This window comes from Dipodomys merriami, unplaced genomic scaffold, assembly GCF_024711535.1.
Source record: "Dipodomys merriami isolate MVZ:Mamm:240054 unplaced genomic scaffold, mDipMer1.0.p SCAF_45, whole genome shotgun sequence".
Lineage (NCBI taxonomy): Eukaryota > Metazoa > Chordata > Mammalia > Rodentia > Heteromyidae > Dipodomys > Dipodomys merriami.
This window is the reverse complement of record NW_027206013.1, coordinates 10973828-10989414: the sequence shown is the minus strand read 5'-3', so window position 1 is coordinate 10989414 and position 15587 is coordinate 10973828. Positions and strand designations below refer to the sequence as shown.

The window sequence follows — 15587 nt, the reverse complement described above, 5'->3', positions numbered from 1 at the left end:
AGTTTTCTCCACTCCCTGGCCTATGCCACCCTCTTCTCTACTGAGCTGGTGATGACGTAAGCCAGGGGTCAGGGACCTTTCTCTGCCAAGGACCATTTGGATGTTTCCAACTTTATTTTCAGCTCACACACAATTATTGATACAGGCTGGGCCGTGGGCAGTCCCCAAGAAGTATATGTCTGTCATGTCACAGGCCAAATGATTTTACTGCCGTTCTGAGCCTGGGGGGGGGGGGGGAGGGAGCCTCCCCTGGGGGCGGGGCTGGCCCTGCCAGGTGGATGGGGCGTGGCCTCTTTCATAGGCCCTAGCTGTTGGTGCAGTGCAGTCAGGCTGATCCCAGGACACTGCGCGTGAGGGTCCTGGCTTGGTGGTCAAGCTGCAAGGCCAGGAACTGAGATGGGTTCAAAGGCCCTGTTGCTGCTTCAGGGTTAAGTTCAGGAGTTGCCCTTGTGCCAGCTTGTCTCAACTTCTGGAGAAATGACAGAAAGCAGGGACATGAGTCAAGAAAGCAAAGCCACCCTGGACAGGTAAGTGTCGGCCAACAGCCATGGCTCCAGCCTGGATTTGCTCAGCTGTGATCCCTGCGGGATGGACTGATACAGTACTATAGCTGGGTGTGGCGCTCCTAGCCATCCTATTGGACGGCTTGGCCCAGGACAATCGGTAGGGAGGAGGACTCTTGTTGGAGCAGAGCGAGGAGACAGCAGGCGGGAGGAGGCCAGTGGAGGCGGCTGCTTCGCTCTGCCTCCTTCACCCAGCCCAAATCCTGACAGCTGAGCCCTGGGACCCCACACCTGGAGGAGGTTCTGAAGCCAAACAGGCCGTGCTGGGGGGTTGCCGGTGGCTGAATGTTTTCTGCCAACAGGGCAGTGAAGGGCTCAGGCTGCCTCAGACAAGCCTGTGCTCTCTCAGCTGTTTCTCTGTTTCCCGACAAAGTAATCGCCCCGATCGTGGACCTCGCTGGCCTCACCTGGTTGGAGGAATGAAGGAGCTTTAGGGTTAAGCTTGGTGTCTCCTGTGCTCAGGGTCTCTGAGGGCTGTTGGAAATGATAGCAGTGGTGTTGCTTTTGTTACCTGTCCTGCCCCCTTTTGTGGGATAAACAAAGGTAACCCATGGCGCCAGGCTCAGTAACACACACCTGTAATCCTGGCCATTCAGAAAGTGAGGGCAGGAAGATCAAGGGTTTGAGGCCAGTCTGGGCAAAGTTAGACCCTATCTCAAAAACAAAGACAAGAGGGCTGGGGGCCCAGTGTCACCAAAAAAATAGGTGACTAAAAATATAGGCAGGGCCACGTGTATGCAAGAGGTGGCGGAGACCCGCGGCTCCTCTCTCAAATCAGGAGACGGAGCCTGAGGCCAGGGCACACTGGGAGTCTGGGCTCAGAACGGGCACAACCCCGGCGGGGCTAGCACAGACCCACCCTGCAGAGACGCCGCCCCTGCCCGTGTCCCAGTGTGGGCGGGGCTGCTGGCGGGCCCAGGGGACCAAGGGTGCTGAGCACGGCCAGCTGGGTTTGTGGCCCGCACCCGGCTCACGGTGCTGGCCTCTGTGCATCACCAGAGGGGTGGCGTCAGATGGCTCCTAGTCTAGGTCCCTCAGGCTGGGCTGGTGCCGAGGTCCCCGGTCCTGTCTGTGAGATGGCGTTGCTTCTGTTCCCTAAGCCTCAGCCGCTGCTGTCTGTGCTGATTAGCTGCTGTTCACGGCGACACCAGCCTGCACTTGCAGGGCTGATCTTCCTGGCCAGGCTGGTGCGCTGGATGTGGGGAACACAGACCCCCAAAGCCCAGCCTCTGCCTCCCCTCCGGGGCCGGCTATGTGTACTGCCGAGCGTGGGGCCTGGTCCTTATGTCTGCCATGGCAGCCAAGGAGGCAGGGCGCTGGGCAGGGCGTCAGGGGTGAGGGTCTTTAGTTCTCCTCAGCTACATGTTAGGCTTTGAGGAGGAAGCAGAGGGAGGGAGGGAACCTGAGGCAAAATCCCCACTGTGGAGCTGGAACCTGGCCTGGCTGTGTGACCCCGGGCTGGTCACTTCAAGTCTCTGAGCCTTGGCTTCTTGCTAACCACCCCCCTACCTCCAAGGGTGCCGGGCATCTTCCCACAGGGCGCTCAGGCAGGCTCTCTGCAGTCAGAACAAATGCTGGGCTTCCTGGGCTGTGGTGCGTGTGCGCTGGGCACCGGCCAGGAAGATGGCCTGGCAGCTCCACGCAGGGCCACACTGGAGCTTGGGAAGCCCGCAGCTCGCTAGGAAGTGATGTGCTGGGGTGTGGCGGGAGGGGCCGGCCCTCTGCTGTGCCCTGGGGGCTGCAGGCCAGTGTGGGCTAAGGGTGGCTCCGGTGTCCCAGAGGGAGGGCAGGCAGGAGGGAGGGAAGGAGGGAGGGCGGGCAGGCGGAGCAAGAATGAAAACAAGAGCTGCAAAGCAAGCAGACAGCTGAGACACCATCTGTGTTTTCCTTTTTTTTTTTCTTTCTCTTCCTTTTTAAAACAATATAGTGCGGACCGCACTTCTCACAGTAGAATATAATGGTCAATTTTAGTATAAAAAAACATTCTCAGAGATTTGTAAATGCACTTAGTGCTGGAACAGGCCTTGGAGAGATACAGTACCGCTTCTGGAGCGCCAGGGGGCTGGGCTCGGGGACCTGTTGGGGCCCCCACTTCTCTTCCCCATGATAGTAAGGGCCAGGCCCTGCGGGTGACTTGTTGGATTGGGGCTCATCCCCCCACTGGCTCCTGGGCAACACACACACACACACCAGAGACCTTGGGATGGGTCTGTTCGCAGGCCCATCGCAGCTCCTGGCGCTGCGTGCGAGTGGGAAAATGGTGCCCTTCCTCAAGATGCGGAAAGTTGTAATAAATACACAAGTCTAGGATGTACGTGGCGTCTCCTCAGACAACATGCCCTGTGCAGTGCACTGCGCGCACAACTGTGCAGCAGCCCTGGGGGCGGGGGGGGAGGGGGAGGGGGGGAAGGCATTGGTCCCGGGATGATTCTGTTAGGAATGGGAGAGTCTGAGGAAGAGCAACGGGGGAACTGGAGTCCTGGGCGTCAGCTTCTGGGGGACGAGTGGTCTTCATCTGGATTGGTTGGGGGGGGTGATCTCCTGTCCGCTCCAGGAGGCAAAGGGCTTGCAGGGGACCCCGGTGTGACTCTCACCTGACGGAGCCCCACTTTCACTGACATCCACCCCAGACCCAGGAAGCAGCGCTCCTGTGGCTGCGTGGCCTCCCTCCCTGCCCGTGTCACTGGCTGTGTCTGGGCCCTCCTGGGCCAGGCAGCCACTGGGGCAGGAGGAGCTTGGTGGGGGAGGCCCCTGTGCGCGCCACTGCTGCGGCAGCCAGCCCCGCTTCCCCGGGGGCACCCACAGGCGCGGGGCAGGGCTGCATGCCCCTGGGGGCTGCCCGCCCTGTTCTACGCTGCCCTCCTGGCACCCTGCCCGTGTGTCCACGCGTGCTCCGGGCGGCCTTATCTGTAGACAGGCAGGCGGATGTGGGCGTGCTGGTGGTCGAGCAGCCGCGGCACGGCCACGGTCTCGTAGCCCTTGCCCAGCATCTGCTCCTTGATGCAGGGCGGCCGGATGTCGTTGATGAGATACTCCAGCGACTGCAGGCTGCTGCTCAGCACGGACGTGTTGCACACGCTCTTGCTGGGCAGGCCTGTGAGCGTGGCCACCCCCGAGCCCAGCTCAGTCACCGCCACGGCCGCCGCAGGGTTGTAGCAGTCGCTGGTGGGCGTCACGAGCACGCTGTTCCAGGGGGCTGTGAAGTACTGGCTCATGGTGAAGCCGGGCGGCAGCCCCACGCCGCAGTGGAGGGGCGACCCGCCGGCCCGCTCGTAGCCCCGCCCACCGCAGGCCTCGGGGGACTTGCTGGCCACCGTGCCCCCGCCGTAGGCACGCAGCGGCTGGGGTGGCGGCGGAGGGGGCTTTTGGGGCCACAGCAGGTAATCCAGGCCGCTGTCTGTGTACCCCGCAGGCTTGGTGGCTCCAGCCAGCGTCAGGGCTGGCGTGGCTCCCTGGCCCAGCTCCGCTCCTTTCCGGCAATCGGGCAGCCCAGCTGTGGCAGAGTAGGCCATGCTGGGGAAACTGGGCACCGGGCCGTGCTTGGCTGGGCTGGGGTGGGGGACAGCCACGCCCTGGCAGGTGGCGGGTGCAGCACCTGGGGCCTGGCACTGCTGGTTGAGCTGGTAGAGGATGCTGTGGATGGAGGGCAGGTTGGAAGGCGGCAGCGGCAGGCCCCGGCCGGGCAGGGGGATGACGGAGGTGGCGGTGGCGGCTGCAGGCAGGCCGGGCGGCGGGGCCGGGGCCTCGGGTGGCTTGGGATAGGCCAGGGACCCCAGAGTGCTGGGTGCCGGGTAGGGCGCGATGCCCACCTGCACAGTGGCCGGCGACAGCTTGGTCCGCTTGCCCTCAGCGTTCTTGAGGACGCTTTTGGTGGGCCCGGTGGGGGCCGCTGTGCTGGAGGAGGAGACGGCGGCCTTGACGATGGCCAGCAGGCCCTGGTAGCCGGCAGCATGCTGCGGGTAGGGGCTGTAGCGCTGGGTGCTCGTGTCGTAGCCGTTGACCGTGCGGCTCAGGTGCTTGTGCTGCGGCACCCGGATGTTGGTGGGAAAGATCTTGATGGACAGCGGGCTGTTGGCCACCTTCTCCGCATAGGCGTCCAGCTCGGCCGGACTCGGGTAGCGGGAGGAATGCATGGAGCTGGCCACCGACTCGCCTACAGGGACAAAGGCACAGGTTACCGCTGACCCGGTGGCCACACACCCAGCCGCCCAGCTCCCTGCTTTCTTCCTCCTTCCTTTCTTCCCATTTCCAAAGTGTCTGCTAGGACCGAGGGGCTGGCAGAGGATGGCGGAGCCAGTTTTCCAACCCATGGAGCGCTGAGGGAGAGACTTCACTACTCAACCTCAGTTTCCTCATGGGTAGAGAGGTGGGGGGGGGTAATGGCGATGGGGTGGCTCACAGGCTGTTTGAGTTTGTTTAGATGCCTTCCCCTCTGCCCTCAGAGGAAGGGGTGAGGGCGCAGGCCTCTGCCAGCCTCCTCCCCCTCCCTGCCCCCCACTTTGGGGGCTCACAGCCTGTGAGAGGGAGGTGCGGGCAGCCTCGGGGCTGGGGAGCCCGCCCGCTAGGACATCTTGCTGCTGGTGAGGTGAGGGGGAGAGGAGGAAGGGGAGAGGTGTGCAGAAGCTGACTTCCAGCAGTGGGCAGGGCCAGACGGGAGAATCTCTGTAATGACGCAGGACGTGAGCAGGTGCCAGAGCAGCTTGTGGAGAGGGACCCAGGAGGTGAATAGGAGCCTTGGGTGGGCGCGGGCAGTGCGGAACATGTGTGTGTCACCACTGGGAATGGACGCATGCATCCAGCAGTTGGGGTCCTGACGCTCTGAACACCCCACACGCCAGCAAGCTCGGCCAGGTGAGATGCCCTGTGCACACTGCATCACCCCCAGGCCAGCGGCCTCCATCCTTCTGCCCTGACCAGGGCTGGGAGGTGAGCGCAGGGTGGGCCCGGGCCTGACCCCTGCCTGGGGCAACCCCCTCCCTCCTAAGTGGTCTAAAATAAACTCGGTGTGGAGAATGGAAATGTCACTTTGGCCAATGGGGGAATCTTTCTCTGAGATTGGATTTAAACTACATTATACAAGCAATTTCATGGGCACTTAGCGCCGCTTGGAGAGTCCCGCAGAAAAGGGACCCGCTCTTCATTTGCCAGCCATAAATCAGCAGTTGCTATAATGAGCACAAAAATGTCACTTTTATGCAATTTTACAGATGAACAAAACTGGTGAAATTAGCTGTGGTAACCTACTAGACTCAGCAAAAGCAGCTGCCGGGAGGGGGAAAAAAAATCTCTGTGTATTTTCGTCCCTCTTAAACTCTCTTCCCAAGCAAGTTCTGCCATTGTGGTGTGAAAACGCATTTGTCCCCGCCATTATACTTCATTCCTAGTTTATCTTGAGTAGCCAATGAGCCACCAACTGTGAAAATGATTAAATCTACAAAATCTATCTAATGGATGGAATAAATTAGGTGTTTAAAACCTTAAAAAGGAGGAAAGAAACCAATGCCCGCCTGCTCCCTGCACCCATCCACTGAAAAAGGGGTGAACCCCCCAATCTGGTCAGCAGACCTCCTCGAGGGCAGTCAGCTTTTGTAGTGGTGTTAGAAGATGGTGACATTTGGTGACCACCTGGCAGGTGCCAGCCTTTGTGTGCACCGGTAACCGGCATGGGCGCAGCCTCCACTTTAGGGACAAGGAATCGGGCCATGGCATTTGGTGTCTGGCCTCTGAGACCTTCCTGCCCTCAGTGATCTTTATTTTAGGGGACACAAACACTTCACAGACAAGCTGGCCTAGAACTCACAACTTGTTTCAGCCTCCTGAGTATGAAGCCTCTGCTGTAAGTCCAGATGGCCCTAGACCTTTGGCTTTAGTTTTCAGATTGGATCTTGTGCTTTTGCCTGGGGTAGTCCTTGAACTGCAGTCCTCCTTACCTCCGTATGGTGAGTACAGGGATTACAGGCCTGCACCTCTATGTTTGGCCTGCAGCGTTCGTGCTCAGCATGATTCTTGGCTCCTAGGACCCACACAAGGAGGACTGAACATCCTGGCCCAAAGAGAGACTGGGGTTCCTCCTGGCTCATTCTCTGGGGTCTCTTGCTCTGAGATTGAGGCCTGGTAGAGATGGACACAGGCCTAGCCCTGGCCACAGCCTCTGACAGACTCTAAGCAGAGCCACCCAGCTAAGCTGTTCCCAAGTTCCAGGCTGCACAGGCCCCCTGGGAGGCACTGAGGAGAGGGAAGCTCAGCAGATGGTGGAGAGGGTCAGACGCCCTCCATCTGCCGTCAGGTCACTGTCACCCCAACCCAGGCAGGGCCAGCTCGTACTCCTTGTGAGTGGAATCAGGTGCACTGCGCAGGGCTCAGCGTTCCCAGTGTGTGTGTATGTGCCAAATGTGAGGTGTGCATGGGCATCAGCGTTCCTGGCTCTGGACCTGGGCTGGTTACAGAGCCCCTGTACATCTCTGACTTCTGCCTGTTCCCCGAAGATCGCTGCCATGGCCCACGGCCTGCCTGCTGCACGGCAGCAGGGGGTGTGGTTGGAGGTGGGTTTCCTGGCAGGGGCAAGGATGGGACAGAGTAGAGGGCAACTGGCACAAGGTCCAGCCTGGATGCTGTTCCCTCCCCGTCCACCCTCACTGCTCCAGCTGGGTGCCATGCCCACATGGGTTTCAGTCCATCAGCAGAAACCACGCTGCTGTTGGCTTGTCCTTACCCACCAGACTGGGATTCCTTGCGTGTGCACTGCTGGGCACACACATTCTTGAACAGATGCTCAAGAATGCAGTACTGAATGAATGGCGAGGCTGTGGCTGCAGGGATTAGCGTCTGCCAGTCCTGTGGCTGGGAGCGGAGCTTTCCCCAGTCTCTCCAGTGTGCCCTGGGTCCTTCCTCGAGGTCCTAGAGACACGAAGCACCAGGATGTCTGCCCTCCTGGGCCCACGCACCTCTAGGGGAAGGAGGCTACGCCAACCCCACACGAGAAGCATGGGCAACGGCTTGGAAATGTGTCCGCTGATCGCAATCTTGTTTCTACCGTGCGGAAATGTCCCAGCGGCTCTCGTGGCCTCCACCTGCGGGTGTCTCCGTGGCCCCATCACAGTGAGCGTGTCCACCACCAGGGACATCACAGCAGGGCACCGTCCTGTCCTGGCACTGAGCGTAATGAATGGCTGCTTGTCGCTAGTCTGGAGTCAGGAAGAGCAGGGAGGTGGCCTGAGTGGCGGGGTGAAAGGTGCCTGGTTTGGACTTGATGGTCAGTGGGGGAGGGAGGGAGAGGGAAGCCTGCGGCAGCTAAGGGACGTGGGAGCGGGTGCGGGTGCCAGGGTGCGTGCTGGGAAGCGGTCGGGGTGAGAGAGGGCAGAGCAAAGGCGGCCCGCTGTGGGACCTGGCTGTGCACCACACCTGCTGAGGAAGGGCCGGCAGAGGCACCAGGCGGCCTTGAGAATGTGGGAGAGGAGGATCCCAGGCTCACTGCCCCCCCTCAGCCCTGTCTCTCTCCTTCGCTGCACCACGCCTTGTTTAATGACAGCGGGGGCCCACCCTGGAAGGGACTGTGGGCTGGAGGATGACAAGTTTTACTTCTTTGCTTCTCTGCAATTGCCAGTGGCCAGCCATGGACACCAGTGGGCTGGGATGAGGGAGGGTGTGCAGGTCTGCTCTGCTGGAGTCCCCTGCAGGGAGCCTGGGGAGGGGCCCCATCCATCCCCACCGCGTCTGCTGACCCTCCCTGGCTCCCATGGCCTGCCCTACACGGGGTGGGCTTGGGGCTGAGGGAAGGCACTGGCAGCCCCGCAGCACCTCGGGGTGGAGACAGTGGAGTCCGAGTCCCTGCCGTCCACCTGGGGGCTGCTGCTCACACTGGCGTGCTCACGTGCTGGGTGACCCTCTTCCACCCACCCACCCAGACGCAGGCTCTCCCGACCCTCCAGGTCTCAGCTGACATGCCCCCCAAAAGAAAGACAGCTCCCTTGCACCCCAGCTGCGCACTGACTTGTCTCCTAGCCTTTGAGGGCAGATGCTGCTCTTCTTGCCATCCTGACACTACATAGAAGTGTGGCACCACGCAATGGGTGCTCTGGGACTGGCGTGGGAATGGAAGAGTGCCAAGGCCTTGTGGAAGCTGGGGTCTTAGGTCACATGTCCGGGGGACCAGGCATCAAGCCAGGGCTAACCACTGCCTACCAGGGTTACACAGGCAGGGCTGAGGCGGGCCAAGGAGGGTGAGGACTCACGTATGCGGGCCGGGGGCTCCCACTCCAGGAGCTGGCCTGCCCGCCCCACCGCGCCCAGGCTGGATCCGTCTCCATCCACCACAGCCCCCATCAAAGGCTTGTCAGCACATTTAAAAGGCTGGCGAGAAGTGCCGGGCAAATCGTCGCTGCCATTAAGTTAATGTTATGGGCCTTTTACAGGTGCGTTAAATAGACGCAGTTATTAACGAGTATATTAAACCAATTAAAACCAGCCCTTTGAGTGGGGTTTAATGCCGCCTCAGGGACACATGGGAGCGGCCCTGGCCACACTGCTGCCTTCTAGAAGCAGTGAGGGGGTGGGGGGGAGGAAGGGAGAGCTGGGGGAGGGGTTCCTTCTTCTGCAGGGACCAGAAGTGAGAAGCAGAGACTGGCCCAGAGTCAGGCTGCAGGCTGCCCTTGAGCGCGGGTGCCGGGGCAGGACCCTCCAGAGCTCTGTGCTGCGGCAGGCACTGCACAGTCCCGCTCAGCTGGGAGGGGGTGGGGGCAGCCACCCCAGGCCTCCCTGGGGAGGCTGGCGTCTGCAGTGGGAAAGGCCCGTCCGGTCAGGTGACTGGGCAGTACACAGAGGCAGCGGGGACAGCGGGGCCGGCTCCCCCACCCTGTGAGACCATGCTGGGGCTGGCTGGCCCCACTAGCCCAGCAGATCGCCGTGTGGAGAGGGCGCACCTGCCCCACCTCCCCGACCGACTGGGAGTGGGGAGCAGCAGATTTGGAACTGGGCTGGTGGCTCCAGGGCCTCCTCCCCATGGCCTTGCAGAGCCAGGATCCCACAGGCCGCCCTTGGAGAGGTGGCTCCCTGCGACCCCGTGTGTGTGTGTGTGTGTGTGTGTGTGTGTGTGTGTGTGTGTGTGTGTGTGTGTGTGTGTGTGTGTGTGTGTGTGTGTGTGTGTGTGTGTGTGTGTGTGTGTGTGTGTGTGTGTGTGTGTGTGTGTGTGTGTGTGTGTGTGTGTGTGTGTGTGTGTGTGTGTGTGTGTGTGTGTGTGTGTGTCCAGGGCTGCCTCAGGACAGAAGGGGCCCCCCACCCCAAGAGAAGCCCACATCTGCATTCCCCTTCACTGTGACACTCCGCCCTTGGAGGTGGCAGCCTTCTGAATGCTCAATTAACGTGACACTAATTAGCTGGTGGCACCAGCAGAATCCCTAATGAGGTCGTTCAGGAGGGGGTGGGGAGGGCTGGGCCTCCGCTGGGAGGGACGTGGAGCAGCAGCGCCTTGCTGGCCACCCCAGGGACCTGGACCTGCCCTGACCCCTGACCTCGGGAGTTGAGGGGAGGACTAGGGCTGGTATGAAGCCAGAGCCCTCTTACCAGCTGGGTGCATGGCTCTGTGGCCTGTTCCCAGGGGAAGGAGGTTAAGATGAAATGAGAGAATGCAAGTAGGAAGGCTCTGCAGCAAAGGCTGCGCTCCCTGCTTCTGGCTCCTTGCTTCTGGCTTCTGCGTTATGGGACAGGGATTATGCATGGGGGTCTCTTAAGACTTTTCTGTCCTGGCTGGATTCAAAACTTGATCTTCTGATCTCGGCATATTAAGTAGCTAGGATTACAGGTGTGAGCTATCATTAAGTACCCAGCTGGTCCATTTATTTCCATTTTAAACTGTATATTATACTTAGATGAAATGGACAAATTCCTAGGCATAAACTACCCAAAAACTGGCATAAGAAACAGGAAATCTGAATAAAATAGACTTATAACAAGAGGCTAAAATAAATTGAAATATTACCCACAATGCAAAGCCCTAGCCAGGATTCTATCAAGCATTTAAGTAACACTAGGGCTTCCAAAACACTTCCAGAAAGAGGAGGGAACACTTCTAAAGTGATTCTGTAAGGTTAGTATTATTACCTTATAATAAAACTAAAGATATTTCTCTCCTATAGACCACTATAGACCCATGTCCTTTATGAATAAAGGAGGGGGAAAAAAATCATGAAAATACCGGCAAACCAAATCCAGTGACAAAAAGGTCTAGATAGTGCGGCCACAGGGACTTGCCTAAGGAACACAAGGTTGATTCAATGTTTAAAAAAAAAAAAATTACCATCACAGACTTAACAACGGGCAGTGTTCACCCAACCCCAACCATTTTAGTGGACACAGAAAAGTGTTTGCCCTCCATATCCTTTCAGGATAAACTATTGAACACAACACGAACAATCCACAGATGACTTTTACATAATAGTCAAAGACTAAATGCTTTCTCTCCATAATGAGAAATAAGACAAAGATGTCAGCTCTTCAACCAACTGAGGGAGGCTTCAAATGCCAGGGCACACAGGAAAAGAAAGACATTCATTTTAGAAAGGCACAGATGACCCCCCCAAAAAATACGAGAACAAACCAGCTGTACAAGGTCACAGGATATAAAATCAAGATACAAAAACCAATTGTAGGGGCTGGAAAGGTGGCTCAGCGGTAGAGTGCTTGCCTTGCAAGTATGAGGCCCTGGGTTCGATTCCTCAGCACCACATAAACAGAAAAAGCCGGAAGTGGCGCTGTGGCTCCAGTGGTAGAACACTAGCCTTGAGCTGAAGAGCTGAGGGACAGCGCCCAGGCCCAGAGTTCAGGCCCCATGACTGGCAAAAAAAAAAAAAAATTGTATTTCTATACATTTACACTAAACATCAAAAACAAATTAAGGCAACAATTCTGAGAAGCTTGGCATGGTGGTAGCAGCCTGTAATCCCAACACTTAGGAGGCTGAGGAAGGAGGATCCCAAGTTCCAGGTCAGCTTGGGTGACAAGAGTGGAACTCCTCCTCCAAAATAACCAGACCCCCCCCAAAAAAAGCTGGGTGCTGGTGGTTCACGCCTGTAATCCTAGCTAATCAAGAGGCTGAGATATGAAGATCACGCTCAAAGCCAGCTTAGACAGAAAAGTCTGTGAGACTTTTATCTCCAATTAACCACCAAAAAGCCAGAAATGGAGCTTCAGCTTAAGTGGTAGAGTAGTAGCTTTGAGCCAAAAAGTTCAGGGACTATGCCCAGGTCTTGAGTTCAAGTTCTAGGACCGGCAAATCCACCCATCCACCCACAAGATGCTAGCAAACCTTAACTATTAGGCAGGTGCAAATATAAACCACAGTGAGATCCACTAAAATAGTTATCATCAAAAAGGCAGAGGGAAGAAAGTGTTGGAAAAGGGGTAAAGAAACTAGAATTCAATTTCAGTAGGGAAATAAATAGTACAGCCACTCCGGGCTACAGCTTGGTACTTGCTCAAAAAGTTCAGCAGTGGAAAAAAAAAAAAAAAAGGTCAGCAGTGACTCTGTGATCCAGAAATTCTGCTCATAGATAGGGACAATACCCACAAGACATAAAAACCTCTATGCTCCCCCCCGGGTCTTTGACATCATCCTCACAGATGGCCAGGGCTGGTCTCCCCCACCTTTTCCTTATAGAAGTGGGAACACAAACCCCCAGAGGTGACTTGTGCATGACGATGTTGTCCATAGCCTGGTTGAGACCTAGCTTCCTTGGGGGAAAATGGCACGGCCTGAAGCTGAGGACCAGCCCTCCCTGCCTTGGTTCTGCCTGGGGCACTGCGGGACTAGAGGTCTCCATCACCCAAGAATCTCATCCAAAAGGAAGGGGGGAGTCCCTCGGCTCAGCGTCCAGGCACTGACCGGCAGCACAGTGCCGGATTCAATTTGCTTATCTCCCTTCCTGCCTCCCTCTTTCCTGTGTTCTTCAATTACAAATGGAGTCAGTGTCTTTTCCAATAAGTGCAGAGATGTGAAAGGATCTGTGCGGGCAGAGGCGGAGGGGCGGGGGCGGGGGGGAGGAGGAGGAGGTCATCTGTGGTGGCCCTGTGCACTCCACAGTTCCGGCTGTGGAGCAGGAAGGAAGCCCCTGTCATCAAACCCAGCTCTTGCCTCCAGCCAGCTGGCAGTGGGGGGCAAGGCAGGCAGCCATGGCAGCTGCACAGCCACCCAAGGTGAAATAGCATGGCCCCCGAAGCGATGAGGCCCTCCTGAGGCATCTGTACACAGAAAGTCATGCACAACGATGTTCCAAATCAGGGTCTGGGGCTCATGCCTGTAGTCCAAGCTGCTCAGAAGGCTAAGATCTGAGTATTTGGATTCAATGCCAGCTTGGGCAGAAAGTCTGAAACTCTCATCTCCAATTAACCAGCAGAATGCCCGAAGTAGAGGCTCAAGGTACGGTAGAGTGCCAGCCTTGAGCAAAAAACTCTTCAGACAGCACCCAGGCCCTGAGTTCAAGCCAGTGTGTGCTGGCACACGTGCGCGCGCGCACACACACACACACACACACACACACACACACCACACACACACGGTATTTGGAGTGGCAAGAAACGAGAAACAACCTTTACATCCCTGTCAAAGAGGTAGAGGTTAGGTGTGTTGGTCTTTATCTGTGCAGTGGAATACAATACGCGGCTGCTGCACCAGGGTGAGCAAATGAGTTGTCTAGGCTGCCAGTAGCAGCAGAAGCCAGGTGAGGCTGAGAGGAGCAACAGAGAAAAGTGCTACTGCTGAAGTCAGGGAGCCAGCAGTGCCCACACCCCAAACGGAGGGACACACAAGTATAGAACCTAAGCAAATGTATTAAAGATGAAGGCAAGGGAAAGCACAAGCAAAGTCATGTGATGGTTGACAAAAGACACGTTTCATTCATGAGAGGATTGTAGCCACAGAAGAGGTGTTTACAGCCCAGTGTTTCATCATGAAGGAATAACAGTGAACAATTGTTTCTGTAGAGCAAAAGCACAAAGCAGATATATAACAGTAGAAGGGAAAACCTTATTGTCAAAGCAGAGAGGAAAGTGACACAGTAAGTGCTGAACACAGAGAGAAAAGGAAAATGGAAAGGAAGTAAGGACTTGGCAGGCTTAGCAGAGGGTATTGGAGAAGACAAGTGGGGTACAGCCAGTATACGCCTAACTGGAGATCCCGAAGAAGGAAACTAAAAGAACCCCAGCTTTGGATTTGGGTGCTCAATGAACAGGGTACCCAGTTCCAGGGAAAGAAAGACTCCAACAGGTAAGCCACACAATACAACACATCCTGTGAAAGTAACTGGACGTGAGAGAGTCAGGAAAAGTCAGCTTCCACTTCTCCATGGAAACATGCAACATTAGAAGAGGGTAGGAGGCTGTGAAATGCTGAAGGAATCAACTGACCCATGAATTCCCTTTTTAACTGTTCAAGTGGAAAGGCAACAGACAGACCATGGGGAAATGTGCAGGAGTCTCAGGTGTATAATTTACCTGAGGCCGCCCAGCAGTGCCCAAAAGGGCCAGCATCAGATGATGCAACCTAAGGCCAAAGAGCTGGTGTTGAGCCAGTACTGCCCTTACTCACTGAGGAGACTGAAACAGGTGGGGACTGTGTGGATGTAGCCGGATGTTATCAGCCCTAGAATACAGCCGTGATATCACTGACAATGGAAGGGAGGAGGAGGGATAGCAGGGGATGGTACAAATCCACTGGTGTTCTCATCTTCAATGTCAGATGACAGAGGTTTGAAAATACAAAGTCAACTCCAAGAGAATATAAAGAATGAAATATTGAGTTTGGTGCTGGCGACTCATGCCTATAATCCTAGCTACGCAGGAGGCTTAGATCTGAGGATCAGTGTTCAAAACCAGCCTGGGTAAGACTTTTATCACCAATTAACCACCAGAAAACAAGAAGTGGAGCAGTGGCTCAATGTGGTAGGGCACTAGCCTTGAATGAAAGAGCTCAGGGACAGTGCCCAGGCCCTGACTTCAAGCCCCACGACTGACCAAAAATAAAAGAATGGAACACTGTAATTTAATCAATTTGTTTGTCTCTGGGAATTTTGTTTATTGTAGGCCAGGTGCCAATGGCTAATGTCCATAATTCTAGCTGCTCAGGAGACTTGAGATCTAAGGACTACAGTTCAAATCCAGCCAAGGCAGGAAAGTCCCTGAGACTCTTATCTCCAATTAACCACCAAAAAGTTGGAAGTGAAGCTGTGGCTTGAGTGGTAGAGCACTAGCCTTTAGAACAAAAGTTTAGAGAGTGCCCAGGCTGCGAGTTCAAGTCCTGGGACGGACACACACACACACGCACGCACGCACGCGTGCACGCACGCACGCACGCGCGCGCTCTCTGTGGGGCCATTCACAGAGAGTCAGAAGGAGTCAGATGATTTAATTCTCTGATTGATCAAGATTATGGCCTTGTGGGGCTGGGAAGGTGGCTCAGTGGTAGAGCGCTTGCCTTGCATGCATGAGGCCCTAGGTTCGATTCCTCAGCACCACATAAGCAAAAAGAAAAAAGCGGAAGTGGTGCTGTGGCTCAAGTGGTAGAGCGCTAGCCTTGAGCTGAAGAGCTGAGGGACAGCGCCCAGGCCCAGAGTTCAGGCCCCACGACCGGACCCAAAAAAAAAAAAAAAAAATGAAGTGATCAGAGACTTCAGAGTCTTAAAGTTTTTTCTTACAAAAAAATTATTCCTAGCTACTTGGGAGACAGAGATTGGAAGGATCATGGTTCAAGGACAGGTTGGTTCAAAAGAAACCATCTCAATGAGAAAGCTGGGCGCTGGTGGAATGCACTTGTCATGCTAGCTACATGAAAGGTGCAGCGTGGGAGGGATGATCACAGTCCATGGCAGCTGAGGCAAGAAAAGCAAAATCTTACCTGAAAACAACAACTAAAGCAAAAAGGCTGGGGGCATGGCTAGAGTGGTAGAATACTTGCCTAACAGGCTCTAAACCTTGAATTTAAACCTTGGAACTTACCTGTACCCGTGCCCCCCCTCTCCCAAAATCAGGCCAGGTTTA

General features: G+C 56.1%; 1 protein-coding gene across 3 annotated transcripts in view; it reads right to left on the bottom strand.

Moving 5' to 3' along the window:
- Window positions 1–2447: 2447 nt before the first annotated feature.
- The window catches only part of LOC138808443 (protein FAM222A-like), a 44383-nt gene continuing 31243 nt past the window's right edge, over window positions 2448–15587 (bottom strand). The window contains exons 1-2 of one of the 3 annotated variants that reach the window (XM_069994686.1): window positions 7276–7484; window positions 2448–4716 (exon numbers count right to left, since the gene is read on the bottom strand). In XM_069994686.1, coding sequence (XP_069850787.1) covers window positions 3467–4716; window positions 7276–7321 — 1296 coding nt within the window. In that variant the 5' untranslated portion in view covers window positions 7322–7484 and the 3' untranslated portion in view covers window positions 2448–3466. Of the gene's footprint in view, window positions 4717–6493; window positions 6653–7275; window positions 7485–15587 lie in introns of those variants that run through there. The other 2 variants (XM_069994687.1, XM_069994685.1) reach the window with 2 other exon arrangements.